At 43.9% G+C, this 27,167-nt stretch overlaps 1 protein-coding gene across 11 annotated transcripts in view; it reads left to right on the top strand.

The window, feature by feature from the left end:
• The first annotated feature begins 2,623 nt into the window (after window positions 1–2,623).
• The window catches only part of pcdh7b (protocadherin 7b), a 123,997-nt gene continuing 99,453 nt past the window's right edge, over window positions 2,624–27,167 (top strand). For 9 of the 11 annotated variants that reach the window (XR_014909784.1, XM_085399530.1, XM_085399557.1 and 6 more), the window contains exon 1: window positions 2,641–6,691. Coding sequence is in view for 10 of the 11 variants with exons in the window: in XM_085399530.1 (XP_085255656.1) it covers window positions 3,617–6,691 (3,075 nt within the window). In the remaining variant the exon portion in view is untranslated. Of the gene's footprint in view, window positions 6,692–27,167 lie in introns of all 11 variants that reach the window. The other 2 variants (XM_085399548.1, XM_085399540.1) reach the window with 2 other exon arrangements.

Raw genomic sequence — 27,167 nt, forward strand, 5'->3', positions numbered from 1 at the left:
AATAAAAAGTGAGACTTCAAAGAAGACATCAGTATAAATGTGATTGTGTTTTGTTTATTCTTCTCACACAGTCACTGGGTCAAGATTGCGACAGTTTTTCCAGTGCAGCACAGATGCAGTAAATAGGTTAACTTTATGATGTATTTGATATCCCCCGTGTTCCTGTTGTCATAATAATTACTGTTGATCTAGGTTCAACATTTCAAATGAGCAATCACATTCTTATGATGTCATAGTTCTGCAGGGTGAGGAAAGAAAACCCTGCCGAAGTCCATTCAAAACCTCCAAAAGAGAAGAGTTAGGATCAGGGTTACAGGGCAATAGTTGAAGCTATGATCATGGGGTAATGGTTTGGTATGATGCTGTTTCCAAGCTACAAAACTATGACATCACAACAATGTGATTGGTCACTTGCTATGTTGAACCTGAACCACATTTGTTTTTGATGATCCAGGAACAACACCAACACAATAGTGCTAACATTAGCTGGCGCTCATGGGTGGAATAGTGCTCTCTGTGTTTATGTTGGGCAATCCAATATAATATAAATGATTATTAATACAGTAGGACCTATGGTGGCGCAGTGGTTAGCACTGTTGCTTCTGGATTAGGCCTTTCTGTGTGGTGTTTGAAAGTCTTCCATGTGCCTTCATGGGTTTCCTCCAGGTTCTAAGGCTTATAAAGTTATATAAAGTGTTTTATGTGTCTACTATAACATACTTAAAGTCTGGTTAAATATGGCTTGTGGTCTTAAGTGCTTTGAGTGGTTGGAAAGACAAACGAAATGCTATATAAATGCCAATCAATTTACATGTCTGTGTGTGGTTGTCTGTCTCTTCGTGTTAGCCCTGTGATGGGCTGGTGACATGTCCAGGGTGTGCCATGCCAAAACAGCTCATCACAGGGTAAAGTAACCCAGTATTGTAATCATCTGACTTAAACAGGGCCAGATAACCAACAGACCCATCAATGTTTAGTGCACGGATACATGATGACGTTAATAATTATCTGTCTCGCTAATACAGTCAAAACACTGTGAGTCATACAGAAAGCAGCCCTTATTTCATACATAAGTCAAGAACTGCTGTGTGTGTTAGTGACTGAGTTAGAAAGCTCTTTTTTGATTTTCAGAGAAACTAATAATCTGAATGATCAAGTGCCCGCAGTGCATTTGCACCACGGAGCTCTCTCTGCTGTGCTGCTGTCCGAAGTGTTTTGAGCGGGTTTGATTTTAGTTCGACAATAGAGGGCGCAAGTCAGCAAGGATAAACCCACTGCTGGAATTCAGAGAGCCGTGTGCGAAAGATGCAGCTGCTGAGACTGGCTGCCTCTTGTCCTCTCCCCCTCCTTCTTCCCATCCCACTGCCCCTCACTCATTCACTCACTCATTACACTCATCCACTGTATCTATAATTTCACATGCGCACAGCGCCGCAATGCTCCCTTATGATGACCCTCAGTTCAAAGTTGAGGATATCCACACGCACAGGTATTAAAGCACGTTTTTTCTTTGCACCTAGCACGACAACGCGTACGTGCTGAAACAGAGACGAATCCACCTTAAGCACCTTAAAAATGTTCTCATTTACGTACCTCGCAGGCAATGAAATTATGCTGCTGGAGAGAGCGTCCGCGAGCATGTCAAGGATGTCTCTCAGAAAATGTGTCCTGCACAAGCAGTTAAATGACAACTGTAGTATTCACACACTGCACACACACACACACACACGCACTAATCTGATACAGGGAAGTGGGGTTTGCGCAGTGGCCGAAATAACGAAACCCTTTGCTGTGATCGTCTGGATAGCCATGCAGGGCTGATCTATTTATTTTCCTTTTTTGGGGGGGGGTCTTATTCCCTCTTTGTGGAAATGAATTCATAGACACGGTCTCTCACATTCCTGGACGCTGAGCGGACTGAGCAACACGCAGCCGAAAGACACGGAGCTTGCCGCGTCGGAGAGCACAGCCACTGGAGACCACACGCATTCGTATAAGTAACCACAGGGAAACCACAGCACTGCGCACACAGGAAGCCCTGTCCCGTCTCTCCTGTCCTGCTGCTGCTGTCGTGTTAAAACCCGAGAACTTACACTGTCTGATTTTTTTGTTTTACCACGCAAGTTGTAACATGTGTAGGTAACATTGAAACCGATCACTTGTGTCGGTCTGGCAGTGCGTAAAAGTTGCACTCTGGATTTGCGTTCCGGGTAATCTCATGCAGCACAGGGTGGAAAATAGTATAAGAGCGGTACGTTCAAGATTTTCAAATCACAGTTTTGTTTGGTTTTGTTTTGAATCTGATCTCTCGCCATAGCCACAACATAGGATGTTAATGGATTAATACGAAGCATCCGAGAGATCCTCGCAAAGTGCCGAGCCACGTCTCGAGAAAACACCGATGAAAACGAACGTCTGAGTGCATGTTCCTCATATGTCTCCCCCTTTATTATTATTATTATTTTTCCTAATATTGCCTGCTGGCCTCTAGACCTGGCGATCGAGACTTTAAGTCCGACCCTGTTTACGTGCGCTGCTGGAGTAGGGGGGGGGGAGAAGCGAACGGAGGAGGGGGTGGAGAGAGGGAGAGAGAGAGGGGGGAAAGAGAGAGACTGCAATATCATTTGTGAATCCCTCTCACAGTGCTGCAGATAGGGGCTGCCAACACACGCGGCGCGTCTGCAGGTGTGGGAACAGGAGGGATATGTTGGACAAAGTGAGAAATTAAACCAACCGCTTCCCAATAACTGCTTCGGATGTACATTCCATCTTTGTTTTGTTTTATTTTGTATATGTATTTTTTCTATTTTTAATATTACCCTGATTTTTTTCCAGTAGGTTACACATTCGTGCAGCAAGCTGGTAAAAAAGAAGCGAAAGAGATAGAGCGAGAGTACTATTCTGCTAGTTGCAAGTGACTTGGAGGAAGACAGCCGGGCAGGTAATTTCTGCCTTACGTTCGTATCGCCGAGCTCAAGACAGTTAACGAGCTGTTAACACAGTCGGCCGGGTGATGACTTGTCTGAACTGAGCGGGCATTTAAATGATCTTCTGACATATATGGACATATCACCGGACAGAGGAATACAGAGGAATACTGGAGCCTCACCCAAAAATTAAAAGAGCGGGAGCGAGAGAGAGGAGCGTCTACAAACTGTGAGTAAAACGGAGCGGCTTGGACTGAATCTACTTTCTGGTTATTTGATGCTCGGACTATAACGTTTCGGCTTTTTTTTTTTTTTTACACGCATGACATTCAGATATTTTGGGAGGAGGGGGCCACTGTCCGGGGCACACGGAAAATCCGGCTTGTTCTCTACATCACTTTAAAACAAACAAACAGAAAATACTAAAAGAAAGGAAGGAGAGACATTCGAAGGAGGGAAAGCAGAGGAGAGCTGGGTAAGCCCGTGGGTTTGCCGATTTTTTTTCACTGCAGCAGGAGAAAAGTCCGGGAGGATGAAGTCTCACGCATCCCAGACCAGAAGGCTTCGCTCTGAATGAAAGCGATATTTCCTTCCCATATTCGGACTTTCTATTAGTGATTTTTTTTCACTTATTATTAAAGTGGACATTTTTTTCCTCTCCATTCCCCCTTCCTTCTCTGGGCTGAACAATGAGGACTACTGGTGCAGTGGACTATTTGTACTATTGCATGCTCATCTTGCAGCTTGTGCATCAGCCCGCTGCCAAGCAAGTGCTCCGGTACCGTTTAGCTGAGGAGGGACCAGCAGATGTCAGAGTAGGGAACGTAGCCACCGACCTGGGCATTGTCGCCGGGTCCGGTGAGGTGACGTTCACCCTCGAATCCGGGTCCGATTTTTTCAAGATAGACAACATTACAGGTGAGCTCTCCACCAACGAGAGGCGGATAGACCGTGAAAAACTGCAGCAGTGCCAAATGATATTTGATGAAAACGAATGTTTTATTGATTTTGAAGTGTCGGTGATAGGACCAGCGCAGAGCTGGGTCGACCTCTTTGAGGGAAAAGTCATCATATTAGATATAAACGATAACACCCCGTCTTTCCCTTCCCCTGTCCTGACACTTTCTGTGGAGGAAAACAGACCCATTGGAACCCTTTATCTGCTGCCCACAGCCACAGACAGAGATTTTGGCAGAAATGGAATAGAGAGATATGAGCTCATTCAGGACAATGGGGAGAATTCAAGGCGATTGGGGTCTTCTGGGGATTCGTTTTCAGGAAAGAGGAGATTTGAGGAGGGAGCGAGCAGGAGCAGTGTCTTTGAACTGCAAGTTGCTGACACTACTGATGGAGAGAAGCAGCCTCAACTCATCATTAAGGGGGCCCTTGATAGGGAACAGAGAGACTCCTATGAGCTTACACTGCGTGTTAGGGATGGAGGAGATCCCCCTCGCTCCTCTCAGGCCATTCTTAGAGTAATGATAACTGATGTGAATGACAACAGCCCTCGGTTTGAGAAAAGTGTGTATGAGGCTGACCTGCCTGAAAACAGCTCCCCTGGCGCCCCCATACTCCAGCTCAAAGCGGCTGACGCAGATGTGGGGGTTAATGGTCAAATAGAATATGTGTTTGGGGCAGCCACAGAGTCAGTAAGGAGACTGCTGAGGTTGGATGAGAGCACGGGGTGGCTGAGTGTGTTGCACCGCATTGACCGTGAAGAAGTGAGCCAACTGAGGTTTACAGTAATGGCCCGTGACCGAGGCCAGCCACCCAAGATGGACAAGGCCACAGTGGTGCTGAACATCAAGGATGAGAACGACAACGTGCCTGCTATAGAAATTCGGAAAATTGGACGCATTTTCTTAAAAGACGGGATAGCCAATGTGGCTGAGGATGTGGTGGTGGACACACCCATTGCTTTAGTTCAGGTGTCAGATCGTGACCAGGGGGAAAATGGCATAGTGACTTGCACAGTGGTAGGAGATGTGCCCTTTCAGCTCAAACCGGCCAGTGAGATGGAGGGCGAGCAGAATAAAAAGAAATATTTTCTCCACACGTCTGCACAACTGGACTTTGAGGCAACACAGGAATACAATGTGGTCATAGTGGCCGTGGACTCTGGGAGCCCCAGTCTGGCGAGTAATAACTCTCTTCTCGTCAAAGTGGGCGACACTAATGACAACCCTCCTATCTTCAGCCAGAATGTAGTAGAGGTTTCGTTTCCGGAAAACAATGCACCAGGTGAGAGGGTGACAACAGTGAAAGCCATAGATGCAGATAGTGGGAGGAATGCTGAAATAGCCTATTCCCTAGACTCATCAGTAAATGGGATTTTCTCTATTGATGCAGACAGTGGAGACATCCGAGTAAACACCATTCTGGATAGAGAGCTAACAGAGCGCTACGAATTCAAAGTGATAGCCAAAGATAAGGGCATAAACACCCTTCAGGGTTCTGCAACAGTGGTCGTCCTTGTGGCCGACAAGAATGACAATGAGCCAAAGTTCATGCAGGATGTTTTCACCTTTTATGTCAAAGAGAACCTTGATCCTAACAGCCCAGTTGGCATGGTTACAGTAATCGATGCAGATAAAGACCAAAATGCAGAAATGGGCCTCTTTATTGAGGAAGAGGAGGACATTTTCTCTATCGAGAATGAAACCGGGACTATTTTTTCCACCTTGTCCTTTGACCGAGAACAGAAAGGTACCTACACATTCCGCGTCAAGGCTGTGGATGGAGGTGAGCCTCCCAAATCTGCCACCGCCACAGTTTCACTCTTTGTCATGGATGAAAATGACAATGCTCCATCTGTCACTTTCCCAATAAACAGCTCCTACACCCTTCTTCCTCCCTCCACTAACATCAGAACTGTGGTCAGAACCGTCACAGCTAGTGATGCAGATACTGGCATCAATGCGGTCCTGAACTTCAGCATCATTGGGGGTAACCCCTTCAGACTTTTTGAGATTGATGCAGAGAGAGGGGTGATTTCGCTAATGGCAAAGCTGGAGCAGAAGCATCATGGCCTCCACAGACTGGTGGTTCAGGTGAATGACAAGGGGCAGCCTTCGCAGAGCACCACCACACTAGTTCATGTGTATGTTAACGAGACACTTTCCAACTCCTCAGCTGTGGAGGCCCAGGTGGCTAAGAGCCTGAGCACATCTCTGAACACCAACATCGCCGGCGACCCCAACTATGACCTAAGCAAACAGCGGTTAAGTATTGTAATTGGAATAGTTTCAGGCATCATGACAGTCATCCTCATCATTCTTGTTGTTGTCATGGCCCGTTATTGCCGCCCAAAGAACAAGAACGGTTATGAAGCTGGCAAAAAAGACCATGAAGACTTCTTTACACCACAGCAGCATGACAAATCTAAGAAACCCAAGAAAGATAAGAAGAAACAAAAGTCCAAACAGCCGCTCTACAGCAGCATTGTCACTGTAGAGGCCTCGAAACCCAACGGGCAGCGCTATGACGGCGTCAACGAGAAGCTGTCCGACAGCCCTGGCATGGGCCGCTACCGTTCAGTCAACGGAGGGCCGGGAAGCCCAGATCTGGCCCGGCACTACAAGTCCAGCTCGCCACTGCCCACAGTGCAGCTTCACCCGCAGTCGCCGACAGCTGGAAAAAAGCACCAGGCAGTTCAGGACCTGCCCCCTGCCAATACCTTTGTTGGCACCGGAGATAACATTTCCCTTGGATCTGACCACTGCTCTGAATACAGCAGTCAAACTATCAACAAGTACAACAAACAGGTAAGAAGACACATTTCAGTGTTCTTTTGTCTCCCTTCACTACTCTTAAATGTCTTCTGCTTTTTCCTCTTAGTGTTCTCTCTCCCATAATGCTTTCTGACAGGGCTAGTCTCAGTAGTCTTGTTGCCTTTATGGTGCTAATGTGTGTCAAGTTAGCGGTATTGATCTGTTTTGGTTTGGAGTGCCATTCACATGTAATATTGAAAGGAAAGAGAAAGGGTTTAGATTAGCTCAGGAAAGGATACTGTTACAACTTAACCAAATGTCCGACTATTTTGGACTTTTATCTCAGCGTGTTAAGCTGCCTTTTCCGTCATGGGTGTCACAACTCTTAACCTTGGCAATATGTGTTAGAAAACTGTAGACAGCTCACATAAGGATTTGGTTTGCAGTTATTTTATCCCAGAGGGGCGCATGCATGGCAGGGGCTGGCTGCACTCCCCTCTGCCCTGCCCTCTGTCTGAGACAAGGCTACCTTTTCTTCTCATGCAAGGGAGGAAAAAAAATGAACAAAGGCAAAAGAAAAAGGGAAAAGGTAGATGCAACACAAATGTGGCTTTGTTAGGGCTCTGAGTCACTTTGAGAGAATCTACTTGACTAAGAACATCTGGCCCCGAGTCACATTAACATCACGGTGTGCTTCAAGGTCTGCATCAATTCATTGACCTCGCAGTGAAAACTGACACTTTTATATCAACTCCCATGTTGTGCTTCAGCTTCACATCCTCCGTCTTTTCTTTTCATCCATGTTTATAAATGTATGCCGTCTTGTACCTACTGCTCTTTCTCTTCCACACGTATCCGCCCTCCACTCGTCTTTCCCCTTTCATGTTTCCTTTTTCTTTTGCCTTGCTTCCCCCCCCCCCCCCTCTCCCCCCACCTTTAATTCTCTTCTTTCTTTCACAGCACAGACAGAACTTGTAGGTGACGCTATTAGATTTTTAAAGTTGAGGAAGTGTGCGCTTTTATGGACTCGGTCATTATATTTCTCTGGCTGCTTTTGCACTGTTAGGTGAAGCAACAGCGAGGAATCAAAGATAATACTTAATGAAGCCAGCTTATTTGCGTTTTCGTGAAAAAGAACACCATTGTATTTTTCCTTTTTTTTTCCTATGGAAGTCTAATGAATTATTGATCTTTCTTTTACTTTGTGTCAGCACTACTCCTTTTGAAATCGGTAGTGTTGCTCGCTTGCTTGCACTTTTTTATTTCCTGGTTTCCCCCTTCTCCTTTAGATATCTTTGTTCTTGCTTATATTCTTCCCCTTCCCCTCTAACTCTTCCTTGGACCTTTGTAGAACTCCCTTGCATGTCTTGCATCCACCTGTGCCGCCTCCCCCCCCCCCCCCCCCCCCCCGTAGCTCTTCCTCTCCCTCTATTTATTCCAGCCTCATCCACATCTTAGCCCGCACAGCCCAACTCCTTTTTTCCCCTACAGAGCTTTCTTTTTTAATCTTTACTGTCATCTCTCTATGCCCTTCTCTCCTTCCCCTCTGTATTTCTCCCCTTCAAATCATTTCAGCCCTCTTTTAACTTCTCTTCCTTCTCTTTCCCTGCTCTGTCTCTAACAGCCTCTAATATAGTGCATTCACTGAGCTGCTTCCCAGAGTGTGAGGAGTGCTGTTGTTTTCGGATGTCTCCTGCATAATTAAAAGGGCACTCTATTTGCTGCTGCGGCAGCGGCATGTATTGTGTGTCACTATGCTCCACTTATATAATTATTTATTTACTCTCTACATTAATGCACCGCTAACTTTTATGGACTGTGCATTTCTTACCATCCAGCATCTTGGAGGAGGAAAAACAACAACAATCTGCAGCGCATTTTTAAAATGTATTTCTTTATTTTTTGATTCACAGGTGCTTAATTTTGGAACCCAAATGGCATTAAAATGGTACAAAATGTGCTTAGTGCTCTACTGGGCAATAACATCTAAGATCACTGTGTCATATAGCTGGTTTATCATTGAATATACAACTTATAGCATGTGTTCAAATTTCCATTTATGCCCTCTGGGCTCAGTGAATACTTACTGTTGATGCATTCAGTTTGGGTCATAAGGACATAATTAAATGGCTACACAAGAGAGCTAACTGAAGAGAAGGTGTGTGCTCATGTGCTCCAATTATGGCATTAAACAGCCACCTCTGTATGAGATTAAGTAGTGAAGCGGTCACGCTCTTGATTTTAAGATCACTGCATCTAAAAATATTCTGTTGTCTGGCGAGTGCTTCTGAGGCTAAGGACATAATGAAACACTCTAGGAAACTCGTGCGCCTCGCTTATGGGAACAAGTTGTGCACAAAAAAAGTGTTAGAAAATGATAAGATCAAAGAATGCTGCTTTTTTTTTATCACGTTTCATACATTTTTAGACCTAAACTCATGTTCCTGAGCTAATTTAAATGTCAGATTGACCCTTTTTTCACATTTGGCCACAATTAGTTTCTTGTAACTCTCTTTCGGAACATTTGTCACCGTGCACGTGTTTTGTTACGCACACACATACACACAAAACCTTTCTTTCTGGCTTTTTTTATCCATCTGTGGGAAGAAATAGAGACGGGCGCAAGAATGACGGCCCTGTTAGCGGTATAGAGAATGGCCCCCACTGTTTCACAAGGGACTTGGGGTTGGGTGGAAAGACAGAGAGAAGGACAGCGAGAGAGGGAGAAAAGTGCTGACCACTGACTGTAATGTCGGAGGTATCGGGTTCCATCTTTCTCCCTTCTCGCTCTCCTAATCTTACAGTAACCGCACAGGCAACCTGCTCGGGCAGGTAACCAGGCAACTGAGGAAGTTTATCAGTGAGGCGAACCTTTCTTTTTAGCCCGACAGACATTTAAAGAGTCATTAAGTTGAGCTAACTGTGAGGGAGAAGCCAGCGTGTCACCCAGCTGCTGCTGAGTTTGAACAGGAGCAGCAGCAGACCTGACATTTCATCTCTTCCTGTCACTCCATTGATTGCAGCTTATGTCATTTGTAATTGTCTTTATTTTCTTCTTCTTCTTTTTTTTTTTTGCTATATGCGCACAACATTATGCGTGGTCTAACTGCTCCTTATATACGCACGGCCAAGCCATTCCATCCAAAGGCTGATGAGAAGCGCATTCACTTAACAGAACACTTAACTTTATTACTTTTGGCAGTAGCTTCTGTTCTGCGCAGCGGCAAAAAAATAATACCATCCAACCTTGTGAGGAATGAAATCACTTAGTCACTGAATTAGCACAAGCCATCAGCTTTTGTTTTATCATTACACTTCAAAGCGGCGCTCGTGCCCAGGTGGATCACTTTTAATCAGTAGTGAGCCACAGCAGCTTGTATTCTCTGCTCTTGCAGCGTAGCCCCTCAGGGCAGTCAAAGCCGCCGTCCAACCACTTACACCAGGTTATCTTGCCTCGGGGCTGATGCGGCAAGCATAACTGGACGCTGCCCTTAACCCGGCTTCCCCGGTGCTCGTCTCGTGCACTCCGGCCAGCTGTTCCTCCTGCACCTCTCCTGCACGAGCTGAATATGGCCGCGAAGCATCTGATTTGCATAGGGCAAACCCTCGCCCCTCTGCACTTATATAAGACAAACAGTATCGCCATGCAAATGGAGGTCACTTGGGTGGTGGTTGTAGCCAAAACATAGGATGCGATTGCCCTTCAGACTCTAAGACGTTCAGGAAACCAATATGGAAATGTAGCTTTTTGCCTACGGCATCATTTGTTTTAACTTAGGAAATGTAGCTGCCTAAACACCTGTAAAAACCCACAAGTGCACCAATTTAAACTGACAAAGGATCAGTTAGCCTCTATATTAATGCTTGCATTTAGGATCATGTAATCATGTCTCTGATTTCAGCCCACTGCGTGTGTTTTTTGTATTCTAAATACACATATACAGGCATCAAACTCTCATAAGTGGGAGCTAGTGACTCATTCAGCTCAGTAAGACAATTACTTGCTAAAAGGTTCTGCTGAGTCTGTCAGAACTTTAACAGGTTTAGTCATGCCCCAGTCTCCATCTAATTGTTGATTCAGGTCACTTATTTTGCTTTGTTATAATGTGAGCCAGACAGTTGCAAAATCAGGTAAGCAGATAGCTGGGCATGTGGCTGGTTGATATAATCAGATCAGATTTCGACTGAGCCAGATCATGAAAATTGATTGTTCAGATTTAACCGCGGGATATTATTATTTTAGAATTTGACATACATTATGAAAACAACCCATAATGCATTTGGGGATTGTGTATTTTTGGTTCTGTCAGATGACTGTTCTGCTTAATAAAAAAGAAAAAAAAAGGAAACTGAAGCATTAAATACATTGCTTTATTGCACAGCTCTACGTCCTTTCATTTAAAACCACTTAGAGTCGACCCTCACTGCTGGCTGTTCTACCTGCTGTTCTTTGCTCAGCTAGCATCCCACACTGTGATATGTAATTGCCTTTAGAGTGCTGCTATTCGAGATTTGGTAATCTTGCGTCCGTGCACTTCGGTCTAATGCTGCTTTGAAAAACTGGCACAAAACTAAGTTGGATTTTCTGATCCCAGACACGGGATTTCCAAACGCACATCATTAGGACCCAGATTAAACATTTCTGGCCAACTGGCACCATTATCAAATTAGCAAAACTGGTAATGAAAACATTTCAGCTTCACAGAAATTTCCAACAGAATGCCAAAAATGGTGGGAAAAATGAATAATCTTGAAATCTTGTCTTTAGTAAGAAATAAGATAATGTGCAATGAGCTGGTTTGTTTAATGCCTCATTATTATTATTAGTGCTCGTCCTTTCTACTGCTGACTGTGTCTAATTTGATCAAAATTGTTTTGGATCTATTACGGCTTAATTCAATCTACGGCTGCTCGGGCTTTTGTTGTTTATGTTCCTAAAGGAAAATGGAGGGAGTAAGAGAGCTCAGTAATACTCATGAAACTGCAGCGGGCAGCATTTTCTGGTATAATGTGGTTTGGTGATTTGAATGCACTCGCTCTAAGGCAATTACTAATCTAAGGATTAGACTTACCTGATATATGGGCAGAAAATGGTGGCGACTGAGAGAAAAAGGCAGGGAGAGATTGCAACGGCTGGTTGCTACAGTGCCTGCTATATTACTCTGCGTAATATTTTAATACTGAGTGTGTTTTTTTTCCTCCCCGCACCTCCTTTACTTATAGCACGAAAGCATTTCTTCATTTCTTTCCCCCTTCTTCTTCACCTCCCTCTTTTCTTTGCATATGGCAGCGAGCACATAAAAAATCGCAGCGCTTGCCATCACGGAGGGCAAAAAAGCTTCGACTCACCTGCAACGTTTGTCACGATAACATGGGGGGAGTGAAGTGAGGGAGGCGAGAAAAAAACAAAAAGACGAGAAATTTAAGCCGCGTGCCACCTTGATTGCTCTCCACGCTGCTGATTGTAAGTGGCAGTGTCGAGGATGCCACCTTCTCCTCGCCGCTTCTTTCAATTTGATGTCATCGAAAATGGAATTTCATTTCATACTCGGCAGCGATCACATTAGATAGGGCTTACCAGGATAAAGCCGATTCATATTTGCAGATTTGCTTTTCCTGTGGCACTATCAATCACCGCGCGCTCGCCATATTGCACACTTGTTTTTCACGGCAATTGTTCTGAGGAGTTTGTACAGTAAATTGACTTTTACAAGGCTCCCAAGGTTTATGATATGCTATGCTAGCCTCGTTGCTTTCCCCGTTACTGTCCCCTCGTATCGACTCCACAGGCCGGAGCTCAGCTAAATGAGAACAGCACTTAGCTCTACTGCTGTGCTGCTACACCCCCCCAGTAAGTTCCCTGTTGACAGGTTGGCTCACAACACAGATCAAAAAGTAAGAGGGGCTGTTTGTGAGACTAATAGGCAGAACAATAGCTTACTGTGACATTGCACCTCATCAAAATTGCAACAGCGTCTGGCAGGTACATAATAATGTGGGGGGGGAAAGGTCACAGGTCATTTGGTCTCTTGGTGTTGATTCAGTTCATTTTAGTGTATGAACAGGCGCTTCCCTTTGCTCCCACAACCACCTGTCGGGGAGGGGTGGTGATTTAAAACCCCATCCAGCATCAGCCATGTTGTCACATGTGGCCTTCATGAAAATGAGAATAAGAGCCGTGAAAGCCAGACACGCCCATCCATAATTTACCCCTAAGTGCCACCCTTTGCCACCGGCAGGCAACTGTAAAGCTCCTCAGGGCAAAAGTGAACTTGTTTATTAAGCTGACAGGTGGAGAAAAAGAGGCTTTAACTGGCATGCGGTCTCCCAGCTGGGCAGAGGAAGGATGCTGGACTTAGTAAGACAATATGTGTGCGTGTCTGTGTGTGTGTGCGTGTGTATGTATCTCATGGTGTCGACAGGGGGAAAGTTGACAAGTTCAAAGATGTAATTGGACCGTATTTAATAAGTAGAGCGTTCATTCTGGATTCAGTTTTTTGTTGTTTTTTTGGTTTTTGCACCTGTTCTGTCTTTCTTCCCACATTTTTAAAAGTCCTTTTTTCGTGTTGAAAATCTGTTGAAATATTAAGATGGACAGAGACCTCCTGACTGCATAAGACAAAGTAAGAATTGTCCGCGATAAATAATGCATCCAAAGGCTTTGTTGTTGTTTTTTTTTCCTTTTCTTTTCTTTCCAAAGGATTTGCCTTTTTATTAACAGGCTGCAGTCATGCATATTTACTAAGCAGCAGACTATAATGGATATGACTTGACTTGGGTAGGGGAGGAATAGGACAGCTTGACTGCTTCTATTAGCCCTGTTTTGGTGCGGCTCCCACCATGTGGCCCCCAAATGAGATTATATGTGTATGAAACAGGAGGCAGAGCACTCACCGACCATCCATCAAAGCCTGGGGGGACCTGTGTGAAAGTTTGTGCATGTGTACTCAGTGGGTTCGCTCACTGTGTTGATGCATGTGTGCATTTGTTAGGGTGTGATAAAGTGTGTGGGTGTACAGTATGCACGTGTGTGTGTGTGTGTGTGTGTGTTTATGCATCCTGCGAGGACTGGAGAAGAGAGCAAACGGGGGCCTCCGCAGTTCAGCCTCTCCATCATCCTGCACGCCAGGCACACGCGTAGCGACATGCCTGAGAGGGTTTCAATATCCTGTGTATGTGTGTTTGTGTGCCTGCGAAGCTGTGTTTACCCAAGGAATGCAGTTCATTATATTTGTATGTGTGTCTGGTTATTACATATACTCTCTACACACATGCGTAAAGAAGCAGATGGAGAATGAAGGCGGGGGCAATACTTTATCTACACCTTTTAAAAATCCACAACAAGCTCCAGCAGTCCGGGTGTTGATAGCGCGCCTTTTTTCGTGGCTCTCAGCAATCACAAGTGCAAAGGACTTGGAACTTCTTCGCCCCGGCTGAGCTAATTATTGCAACGCCAGCGCGTATATATTTACCCTTTTCAGCTTAAACGTTCGCAGTTCCACGTATATTAAGTCCTGCAGATATGCTTGGAGGAAAGAAAAAAAAAAAGCTGAAATATTCATTAGCAAAGTACTGGCAGGGGCAGCAGAAGCCCCTGTATCGATGGGACCTTACCTGGCAGAGAGCAGGCTATTAGCCAGGCCCGATAAATCTTGTCAGAGGCTGGAAGAATCTGCCTGCCTGCTGAAGAATGAAGGTCACGGGGCAGCTGGAGTTACGACCGGCCTCGCGAGGTAGCTGCTACCAAATCAGCTGAAATATGAAGTACAGCTAGTCTTCTTTTTTTTTTTGAAAAAGCAAATTTTTCAATTTGCCTCTTTCTTGGTGTACAGTTCCCTCTGATAGCTTCTTTCTCTGTGCTGCATAGAGCTATGTGAATAAGTGCTTCCTACGTGCATTTAAAAAAAATCTCGTCTTTGTACTCGTGTTATCATGAAGTAGAAGCATTGACAGCAATTTGAGACCAATCCAGTTTTTGTTCTGTGGCATCAGTAGTGTATGATTTCATAATCAGTATTTATTTATTTATTTTTTTAGAATTGAAGCAATTATTCAGTTGTTATGGACAGAAAATCAAGCATAACAGACAACCACAGTTTCAGTCTCGTGGCAGCGTAGGGTCTCTAACTTACATTATAAAGCACTTTGAGGGGACTGTGGTGATTTGACGCTATATAAATGAAACTGTATTGAATAGAATCTTGCATGTTCCTGTTAAAACGGAGTTTTTCCTTCCCACTGTTGCCAAGTGCTTGCTCATAGGGGTCATCTGTTGGGGTTTTCTCTGTATTATTGTAGCGTCTTTACCTTACAATATAAAGCACCTCACATACCGACTTTTGTGATTTGGCGCATGTAAAAAAAGATGAACTAAAAGCATTTTTCTAATAATATCTTTTAGTTTTAGAACTTTGTTTGAGAAAAATGAGAAAAATCAGTCTGAAGAAGTTAATTTGGGCTTTTGGGAAATGACTAGGCTTCACTAGATCAATAATAATCAAAATACAATCTGTTGCGCCTTAGTTACCATTGGAGTAATGGGTCTGCGATTCAAATATGTGTTCATAACTTTCGTGATGATACAGCGCTTCTGTGGTAGATTTTGCTGATTAAAAAGAAAAGAAAAGAAAAAGATGTCTTGACTAAAAAGCAGTTAAAGTTTTTGCACAGCTCTGTATCATCCTTCAAGAATAAACGGCACTGTATATAGTCTGACACCAGCCCTTGTGCGTTGTGTGTATATACTTCCTCGACCGGCGCTGTTGGAAACTGCAATATAAAGCAAAGACGACTGGCTTTAGTCAGACAAATTCTACTGTGGATTGAGGAGCTCCAGACATTTAATATGGTTTCATGTATTGATTTGCGGCACCTTGCCCTATAGCCTGTTTATTATCTTGCTTTGGTTTCACCTTTTACTATTTTTCTGACAGAATCTCAGGAGATTGAGTCCTCCCAGTTATTTCTCCTCCGCTCTTACCGGCAACAAAGTTCTTGATAGCGACTACACATTAGTCTCTCTCTCAAACTTTGCACTGGGCAAACAACTGGCCTGCTGTTTAGGTTCGCCGATGAGTGGGCGACCCCAGGTGCTTGAATAATAAGAACGTGTTCTGAGCTGTGGCTTTTGCTCAGTTTTCTTCGATTATGGAGGAGAGACAAACGGGGGGTTGTAATCAAGACTGAAAGACTGGCCTTTGACAAGGTTCATTTACTCTTTGAGTTGTTCCAGTGCAACACTTGGGACACAAAAGCTAATTTTAAATTACAGAGTGGATTCAGTGGTGAGAAGTGCCTTGAGGGGGAGCCGGTCCACAGAGTCAGGGTGGGGGGAAATAAGGGAATGTTGTTACATTTGTTGCCATTCGGGTCGAGGTTGATGAGGTCTGGGATTGGGGAGAAAGGCGAGGAAATCAATCAAACTGACATGTCCGGGGCAGCGAGATTATTAGAATAATGGTAAACAAAGCAGCTTAAACATGACTGGGTTTTTCCTGTTTTTTGTTTTTTTTGTGCCTCAACTTTATTCCTCACCCAGCATTTGCTTATTAAGCTTCACTTTACGTCAGATTCATCACTTTTAATCTGCATGTAATGATATATTAATAACAGTCTTCAGTGGAAGGAGGCAAACTGCTGTGAGCGTAAGTGTATAAAGGAAGCCTATCACACAGTGAAGGGCTCTTATGAACTGGTGACGTGAGGGGAGCTCAAAGTGACATCGACAAGCGGCAAAGTGCCTACACGGGTGACATTTACAAGTGCGTCGCGGAGATCCCCAGCTGGACTTAGAGGGAAGATTGTTACTTTCTGTTTAATCACCATCAGAATTCTGCGGGTGCTGCATCAAATGTTTGAGTAGCGCAGATTACTCTCCCCCGTGAAGCCAATTGCGGGCAATCGTTTGATGTCTACGCAAATGTGCTTAACATGCATAACCGTTCCTGCCTCCCTTCCCTTCCTCTGCACATTTGAAAGATTTACGTCGGGGTGTGAGCATGTGTGTGTGCCTACACTTTAAAGTCTCTTTGAATAAGCTTTTCTTTGCAGAAGCAGCCTCTTCTTCTCTGTGAATTGGGGACATGACATGACAATTGGAGACCTTGTAATTTATGTTTAAAAATGCCAGCATTATCCGTGCCAGCGTGATTTTGTTTGAACACGAAGGCACACTGGCTAGGGTCCTCAGTCGCTGTTTAAAACCTTATGCCTGTGTTTGCGCAGGAATCCTTGGTGGGCTATCCATTGTTACTATGGCAATATACCTCCGCCGCACTCTTCCCCCACCCACTGCAACTTCTCCCGTGGCCATATGCCTGGAGTTTTTTAAAAGGTTTTCACTGCTCTCTCATCTCGCTTGTACCCGGTAATTCAGACCCACCAGTGCCAAAAGCTGAGCTCAGGGGCAACGTCCTGCTTAAAAAAAAGTCACGGTATTTTAACAGCTTTGGCCCGAAGTTGGATGAGGCGTGGGAACGTCATGTTCCGCTAAACTGTTTTGATAAAGCCATCTGGGCAAGCGGGGAGCATTTCAAAGATGAAGGTCCCTGAACACTAAATTGGCAGCAGTTTGCTTTACTACAGTGGGCTCATCTCTTCTCTGTGTCACATCTCCTTAGGGAACCTTTGGGATTTACTGCCCTTCCCACTTTGAGTTCTTGATTCATGAGATCAAATTAGACAGTGAGAGAACATCAGTGGTTGCACAATGCTTTGCTCTTTAACTCAAGGCCAGTATTTTGGCAAAGCCTCAAATGCGCTCTACTTGCTGGTTAACCATTTCCTACATCTATTTCTGCTCGAAATGTGTGAATCATAATATGAAACTGCTACAGAGAGATTTGAAATACTAGGAGGGACCACTATAGCCAAAAGATGATCGTGAATTCCATCTGCAGTAAATTATACTGGGTGGTATGGCTCTGTTCATGAACTCTGCACATGCAAACTTGCATACTTGGAAAGACCCATCTCACATTTCCATGAGCGTACGTGGAAAGACAGAACCAGGTAGAGCAGCGGTAAAAACAGAGCAGGTATCAGTGACAACAGATGTGCCATTGATTCATTCAGACGCAGCATTAAGCCTAGATTACACTTATCCGCTAGGGTACGCTTTGGTCCGATTGATGTAAATTTCATCAGGGTCTGTGCACACATCGCTATACCTATCTTAGTCGTCCACGGTTGCTTTACATTACACTGAACCGACTGCACATGCACCTCAGGCGAAGACCTCAAGTGGACTTTGAAGACGTATAACAGGAATAACAGTCTCCAGAGTTTATTCGGGTCTTGTAGGAGGGTTACAAGGCAGCTTGCAGTTGTGCAGCAATTGTGGGGAAGTTTAAACAACTTAAATAGTTTGCCTTATGTGAGACTGGATAATTTTATGTTTAAAAGGGTAATAGCTGAGGCACCAGCCAATATGGACTGGCCCTGGGATCAGCTGACCTACTGGGATTGCCTGAGCTTAATTTTGTGGCTCAGTTATAAGCACTGTTACAAGTTACAAGAAGAGAGAAAAAATATGCTTGATGTGGCTAAACAACAGCAGTTCCAGCCCTTTTGAGACAAGAAATGCTTCGCAAGGTCGAGCCTATTATTGATGGGACGTATTGAAATCTTGTGTTTTTTAAACATTCCACGCAATCTCGTCATGAATCAAGAGATGAAACAAGTTGTCTGTATTTTATTCCATATCTGAGGAGAATGACGACGGAATAGCAATTAATCCAGTGAATGATGGCTGAATAGCAATGAATTCATTCAGGGAGATTAAAGGAACTGGTGTTAAGGATCAAAAAGAAGGAATGGTGAATGCATACAGTGAATGCCTAAGGACTAGAGCGAATGACTAAGTGTGCGTGTGTGTGTGTCCATGTGGTTGTGTTTGTGTACGTAGAGTGAAAGGCAGTAAATCACCCTATCATAACAAGAGGTACACAGGAAGCTCATCAGCCCACAGCTTAAAACCAGAAGCAAGAATAACAGGAATGAACTCCAGAAGTTGTGTGTTTGTGCAACTGTGCGTGCATGTCTGTATTTGTGTGTGAGTGTGTGTGAATCTAGCTGGAGAGTATCTCTTCACCGTAATGACTCTCAGCAAGCATGCAGCCTAATGAAGTGGGACTTTGCCTGTGTGACGACATGAATGCGCCTGATTGGGAAGTTGCTGCGAAATTGCTCCCAAAGACTACCTGCAGTGTTTGAACACGTTCGCTCCATGTTTTACGCTTGGTGATGATAAACACTCACCTTTGTTTTGTCAAATCTTGCAGTTCCACTACCATTTCATCTTACGCATCTAATCCTGTAAGGAGGTGCTGTATTTCAGTCTCCATAAGACATTGCTAGTGTGCAGAGGCAACTTGAAGAATTCTCTTACAATAATAATATCCCTCCTCCTCGTTCTAGAAAAGCTATAGCTGCCTTTAGGAACACACATTGGCTCCTGTATGATTACTGGCCTCTGCGCCTCTGCAGACTTGGTGTCAAAGCTCATAATGAGCGCTGTGGGCAGTGAGCGCCGGGTTCCTCAGTGCGTGATAAAACGAGGGGAAAAGAAGGTGTCTGTGCATGTTTGTCAGACGTGAGCAACGCTAACACAAGCTGCATTTTACCTGTTCCACCTGCAGCAGCGGCCTGATCTGCTTTGCCTGCTTAGCATGTATCTCACTCCAGGCAAGGCTGCGTGAGAGGCTCAGCTGTTTTTATTAACATCCAGGAGGTATAAAAAGGTTGACGAGGAAGACAACCAGGTAAAAAAAAAAGAAAAAAGAAAAAAAAAAAGAAACAAGCTCCACTTCATAAACTGCAGCTGATGGAACTGACTAGGCAATGTGTACAGTTTCTTATATATTGCCTCAGCCATCGTGGCTTATTTATACCGCTCATACTTTCAGGCGTTTGTGTGATTTTTCAGCTCTGACTCAAATACGCCGCACGGATATTGTGTGCTGTCAAAACGCAAATGGAATGGCGGCGAAAAACCCACCGCACCCCCCCTGAAAAAAAACACACGCACCCTGTGTCCCTCCCACAATAAGGTTTGATCCGAGGGTGGATGGATTGTGTGAGGAAATGGACGCCGCCGCCGCTGCCTCACGTGTTTGCCGTGCACAGGCACAATGACAACAACAGTTGCGACAGCACTAGGAGGAGGCCCCTTTTGTACAGCACGAGCTGATACACCGAAAGGGAGTGACAGGTTTGAAAAATTGGCAAACAGTGTTTGCTGGAAGGCTTCCTTGGGGCTTGGGTACCTTTTGAAATCATGTGCGAATGCAGAGGAGTGTGAATGAAAAATAGCTGTGTGATCCTGCCATGTTGCTTCTGTCAAGAACGCGTGATTTTCTATCTTTCTTTCCCTCTCTCACTCCTTCTCCCTCCTTCCCTCCCACAGCTTGCTGTCATCCTCATCTGCCCCTCAAAGCTCACCTCTTTTTCTTCTTCTCCCTTTTCCCCTCTCTCTCTCCGTTTCTCATCATCTCTGTTTTAACGCTCCCATTCTCTTACCAACATGCCCTCCTCCGTCTCTCCTATGTGTTTTTGCTTTTCTCTCGTTCTCACACCCCCCCAACAATCCCCCCCCCCCACGCCCCTGCCCCCCCTCCCTCTGTTCTTCCAGCTTAGCGGACGTGGTTATTTAAGGCTTAGAATCCATAAAACCCGCCTTAGGTGTGTTTGCTTTTGTTACTTTCCCAAAATGGTGCAGTGACTGCCACATTGTTTGCTGTTGATCCTCATTCAGCCACTGCCTGTTAAGAGGAGAGCTTCATGTGGTTTAGCGGTGACTCGCGGCCTTGATGGGGCCCTCCCGTCAGTAGGTTTTAGGTAGCGTACATTCTACCTGCCCCTCACCCTTTTTTTCTTTGCAGCAGGGCTGTAAATGTAAGTTATGATTACTACCTGTGTGCAATACTGCAAATTTCAGTATCGAGCCGATACCAAGTAAATACTGGGCTAATATTCCCGATATCGATAGCAATACTGATACTTTATAAAGGCAGGTTAAGTAGAGGAGAGAAGTGTTCATAATTCCTCAAGTTAATCATCATCAATTTGCTCATTCTGAACACATTTTAATGAGCACGAAAACAGATTTTTTCTTTACTTTACACAATAATTACATCTTTCAGATTTTTCAAGACCTGTCTCTAAGGTGCAACTTCTGTTTTTTAAATGTGTTATAGGCGATAATTAAAACATTTAACCGTCAACACAGTAAGGTTCACACATTTTTCATAGTTCATCTTTGAGGTATATTTTTTCATTTCCAGTTCAGTGGGCTGAATATATTTGAATATATATTATATATTTGTCTCTGTGTACGTAGTCTACATGTACTCTGGATTAATGTTGAAGTCTGACTGCATGAGAAGAGTGTTGTCTGCACCGATGTGTCTCCTTTCTTGATGAACGGGTTCAGTATACTGAACTTAGAGGACAGAATCAAGTCTAGTATCAATCCGATACCAATACCAGCATTTGTATCGATACTAGCATGATTTGTATCGATATGCTCAACTTTACTGAAAACCATAAATGCAATGCCGAGACTAGCAGAAGCCCAACCAGTACAGCAGCATACTCAGCTCCAGACCCATGTGTACGAAACAATTAGTTAATCTCCCCATCTGCAACAGCAAGATTTTTCTTCACCCCCTCTCCTTCGCTGCAACTCAGACCGAAAACAGTCACAGCGTGATTCTTCCTGCACAACATCTGTCCCAGATTGCTCTACCCTTCCTAATTAAACCCTGTTTACCTCAACAGTCTTAAAGCAGACTACTGACTAATTATTAGGCACAAGCTCCTCAAAGCCGTGTTTAAATTTCACAAGCTGATGAGGGTGCTGCTTGTTGGAGCTGGTGAGTGAGCATTAGAAAAAGAGAGCGAGACAGGAACAAGAGCCTTTCCCCTTGAGCGTCCCCTTCTTCGTGTCGTCGCCTGGCATTGCTCTTTCACACCAAAAAAACTTTAATTAATGCTCTGAACAGTTGTTAAACATTGTTTTGGTATATTCAATGGACGAGACTATAAAAGAGTAGAGAAAAGGGGAAATGGAACTTGCGGCAATTTCCAGTCATACATTTTTAATGTTTATTTCACGGTTTCTTAATTAAGTCCATGCATCAGAAAAGCCCCAGTATCAGAAGGGAGTTCAGGGGTTGGGTTAGCTGACAAATTTATAATGCGTTTATTTTCACGACAAGGCCCATGAGGGATTTTAATAGATATATATATTTTTTTCAAGTGGAGTTACACATTTGCCCTTTTGGTGGAAGGACTGGTGGCCCTGGTTAGTTTGATTTCTACTCGGGAAGCTGTGGATACGCCGCAACACATCTTTTCACATGTGAAAATATATTGGATGGTTATCTGAAGCATCAGCACAGAAAGATATATTTTAATGATTTTTCGGCCTGGTTTTACAGACTCTTTAAAAACACCCACAACTCCACAGCTTCTCTATCTTGTGCCTCTCTCTCTTGCTCACACACACACACACACACACACACACACACACACACACACACACACACACACACACACACACACACACACACACACACACACACACACAGAGTTATCCTGGGCGGCAGCCTGATTCAATTAGTAGGAGGTGAGGAGCAGAGAGATGAGGGTCACTCTCGCCTGTTCCAGCCCGAATGGAGATGCTTCCTGGGAGACCCAGTTTGTCTCTAAATTTGGCTGCTCCTGGGTCATTGTTTCATCACAGCCCCAGAATGGTTCCCCGGGCTCCCCGTGACTCTATAAGTCTATCTATACGTCTATAATGTATATTTCAATTTAAAAGCGCCTGCTCCCTTGCTGATTTTGTTTTCTTCCAGTGTTCCCTGTGTCACTGGAGTGAAAACCCTACACCCCTCGAAGCTATTGGGAGATGCTTTGTTTGTTTTTCTCTCCATACACGAGTAAAGCAATGAAGCTGGAATTTACATTTACCAGCAGCGTAAGTACATGCGTATTACTACACTGACATTTTATTTCAAGGCCAGGATTTTCCCTGAAGGCTTTATTTAAAAAAAAAATACAAAATTAAAGCTGGTGGAAAAAGTAATATATACAACTTCTATAAAATCACTTATCACCTATCCCCGAAAATATAATGATAACTAGCCATGCTAGTGCTCCTGTGTTATTGAAGATTTTTAAATGAGCATTCATAACAAGAAAAGTATTAGATATAGATTTCCTGTAATGGCAGTTACTGACAACGGCTGGCCCTCCCATCAAGGTGTAATGGACAGAGGGATCAATGATGAATAAACAGAAGGCCTCAGTATTAGAAAGCTACTCAAACAAGCAGCAGTTCCAATCTCTGATCAGAGTCCCATCAGACCGCTGAGCCAAGAGGTTCAGCGGTCTGATAGGATGCAGAGAAAAAAATAAAAATTCTTCCATGCGAACCAGTCCATTACATGTATAAATAGCACTTCAGTGCGAGCTCACAAAGCATAAAACTCTGTGGCTGCTTGTGTTCACACATTATTGAGGTCTTTTACTTTGCCTTGTTTGTCCACAATGAAAGATTTCTAACCTTTTAGAGCGAAGGCCTCGAAAAGTCTTTCTGGTAGTGTTGATTTTTATGAGAGGCGGTGGATTTCATTAGTGATAAAAAAGGCCAGAAACGTCTCTCCAGCAGAGCCAGCTGTATGTCTTACCGTAGTTTCACGTGGATTATCAGTTGCTGTAACTGAGCAGGTAGAGCAGGTCATCTACTAATCTGAAAGTCGGTGGTCAATCCCTGGCTGCTCCAGTCTGCGTGCCAAATATCCTTGGGCTAATCCCAAGTTGCTCTCTGATGCATCCATCGGAGTGTGTCTGATATGTGAATGTTAGATAGAAAGCACTTAATGGGTGAATGAGGCATGTATAAAGCTCTTTGATTGCTCAGGTAGAGTGGAACCAGCAAATTAGCATTAATCAGCATTAAAATGATCTCCTTAATATTATGTAGATTTCCCTCATGTCGCTGACCTATCGAGGCGCGGAAACAGGACATGTGGTGGTGTTGCGGGGCGGCCAGTAACAGAGCCTTTGGGTTGGGGATCCAATCCAATACAAAAACCCCGCAGTCTTCAGTGGAGTGGGTGGTACCTGTGGAAGTAGCGCGCAACCGAATACCAGAACCGAAGGTTTCCCAGTTAAACTTTACCTTAAAAAAAAGTTAATCCCCTCACCTGCCAGTGATTTTAATGTTGTGACTGATCTGTGTAGCTGTGCTGATACAGTATGCAGAGCGAGGAGATCATCTAAAGACATCAAAGGCACAAAGCAAGAAAGGGGGCTAGCTGTGGGGTGCCTATATTACAGATAATGATGGACAAGGAAGGAAATATTTATGCATCTCGAAAAAAGATCAGCCTAGAAAATTGCGTTTATTTATAAAAGAAATGGTGGAAATATAATGTTTTCCCTCCCTTGAGGCTTAATTTGACTTTATTTTTAAATATTCAGTGTATTAAGAAAATATTATAAAAAAAGAAATCATGTTTTCCTCCTTCAAGCTCAGTAATTTTTTTTCTCCAGCCCTGGGTTGGTGTCACCTCTGCGGAGAGAGTGATATGTATCAAAGTGCAAATACAAAGGCACTTTTGAACACTTACAGAAGCTATCCAGGTCTTTTTGGCCTGTTCGGGATGAACAAAACGAAACTCCAAGGCATCAACAGCACCCGCAGGATTTAATGTCTCATCCTCTCCACAGCCGTGTCTACATGTATTAATAGCAAATCTTACAGGTTTCGAGGATACGGGCGTGAGTCTCCCAGAGTTAACATTGTCTGAAGTCGAGTGAGTTCTGGCACTCGTCTCTGAATCAAATTGTGTGTGAGGCATCTTCCCCTCAGGGGAGAAAGGGAAGATGTGAAGAAGCAAGGAGCTCAACAAAAACAAGTCTTTCTTGTTTTTTTTATTCCACTCAGTGATCGCTAATTACAGACTGACAAGGCTCTTGTTAAAACAGTATAAAAGGTGTGTGTGTGTGGTGGTGGGGGGATAAAGACATGAAGAAAACATTAAATACCCAGCGTAATTACATTTATTGTGGCACGCCGGATGGAACACACTCCTCTTATTCTCCAGAGACTCCCATGTGCTCGTGGAGGGAAATGAATCTGTTTCATTTTAATTAAATAAACACAGATATCTGATAATTTACAGTAGGTGACGGCTTGTGTCAAAGTTAAGAAGGTTTTCTAAGAGTTTTGGAATGATTTCTACACTCCGTTGAATACCTCAAAGGACCACCGTTGAATACCTGGCTCCTTTCCTGCTGACAGAAGTTGTCGCCAAGGCCAACTGTTCCCCTAACTAGTCTAAGCTCTTTGCCAAGTTTTCCTCACATTTCCTTACTTCACTTACACGCCCAGATCATAAACTTCAACTCACCTGGTTTAACTGAACAGGAAGCGGGCGACTTAGATCTTAGTACATGCCTCTATTCGCACCATAATAGTATTGCAACAACTGTAGTGCAGTTTGGATTAGTAGTAATTCTTAGATGAAAGGGCGCATGGCTTAGAAAAGCCATCTCGTGCCAAGTTTAACATGAAAACATTGCGGTTTTTCTTGAAGTCATTTCTTGGTTTTTTTTTGGCTTGCTTTTGTGTTGCAGTGGGCGTGTCCATCCTGTGCTGTCACGTTGGAATGTAACAGTAGCTTCTGCCTGTCATTTACTCTTCAGGCATCCACGTGGTTTGTTCTGGTTTTTCCTGTTCGGTCTCCGTTCGCGTGCATCTCTTTCGTATGCCTCGCTTCCGTCGCTGTGGCACGTAGTTACAAAAGTGTTTATTTCCTGACTGCAACAAGGTCACAGCACTCTGCAAGGTTATTCCACGTCAGGGCTCCAGTACTTCTAATGTCTTAGGGATCGGCAGAGAGTTGAAAGATGTAGATGTGGAACAGGCAGGGTGCTTATATCATAGTGATTTTTTTTTTTAATTCAAGACATTTCCTTAGCCTTTGTAAAGGTTGCCTCAAAAGCGGTACAGTCAGAGAAGTATGAGCCACAGGTAAATGATGGTGCTGCATATTTTAGGAGAAGGAAGATTAGGCCGAGCAAATCAAAGAGATTTTCCCATTTGGAGGTGCTGATATCTGACCATTACAAAATCAATAAACAACTTAGAGATTTCCACAAAGAAGACTTTAATATGCTCTTTCTTCAAATTACCACCTTTAGTGTAATAGTTACCTTGCTTTTACTTTTAATACTTTCTATGCACAAGCGCAACAGTACTTCCCTCGCATTTATACTCCAGAAGATGGGAAAGGACTTCTGCGATTTCTTTGAGACCACCACGACACCTGCCTACCTGCCTCTTTCTTTCTTTTTTTTTTTGTTTTCTGAGATTTATGTGATCCTACAAGGAAATGTTGGATTCTGTGTACAGTAATAATTCATCTCATGTCTCAAGCTCACAGGAGCACTGTCTGTTGCTCACGTTTCAAGCCCCTCTGCATCATTAAAATGCCTCTGGCAACGCACTCCTCGTGTAAGCTGTTTCTTGTCTCACACTTACTATCCAACATCTCATTTTGGCAGTGCGTAGTTGGATCACCTCAGAAAAGTCCAAATAAGGTGTTTTCTTGCAGAAACACCTTTTTTTTTCTCCTCCTTCTCGCTTTCCACTCCCGCTCTTGTGGCCCCTCATTTTTCTAAATCAGCATGCTCTATTAAAACAACGCCAAACAAGGAGCTGTAAGCAAGGAAACAAGCTTAGAAAATTCATTAGTCAGGGCGTTGTTTTTGCAAATTAAACATTAACTTTTCTTTCTTCTTCTTTTTTTTTCTCTTCTTCTTCTTCTTCTTCCCGGCACCTCGCATGAGACACGGTTGCCTGAGTGTTGTTTGTAGCTGTTTCATTCGCCTGGGATAATGAGAAAATTCTGCATATCAATATTAGCCAAATAAATCTCATATCCATACTAGGATGAGGCTGGGTAATTTGAATTTATACCAAGGGATTTACAGTCATTCTGTGTTTTCTGAAATAGGAGGTGGAAAAAAAAAGTGGTTTACAAACTCTTTTTGCTCCCTGTCAGCCCGTGTCGGTTTGATAAATGAGCGATGTTAAGCTTTTTTTAGTCGATCTCGGAGAAAGTAAGGAAGGTGGCGTGTGCCTAATCACGATGTGATGCACAAGGCTTAAAGATTGGTAGAGGGCCCCAGTCTGTCTATCTGTGCGCCTAGATAGGTCTCACTGGAGGAAAGCTACTGTAGCAAGTAGGGTTTTGCAATCTAGCAACTCTTCTTAGTCTGACTGCAGAACCAGGAAATGTAAAGGAAAGGGTGAGTTTAAGGCCTGATTCAGACTTCTGTGGTGAATCTTTGTTGAGCCCACAGCATAACCAATGGAAGTGGCTGATGTCATTGCCAACTTTTACGCTTGTCTCTGGTGCATTATGTCTTAATTCACTTTTATTTTCAGTTTTAATTATATAGTACCAAATCACAACAGCAGTCACCGCAAGGTGTCTTGTATTGTAAGGTAAAGACC

This window comes from Rhamphochromis longiceps, linkage group LG3, assembly GCF_057381845.1.
Source record: "Rhamphochromis longiceps isolate RC_006_pf linkage group LG3, R_longiceps_female_GT1.1, whole genome shotgun sequence".
Lineage (NCBI taxonomy): Eukaryota > Metazoa > Chordata > Actinopteri > Cichliformes > Cichlidae > Rhamphochromis > Rhamphochromis longiceps.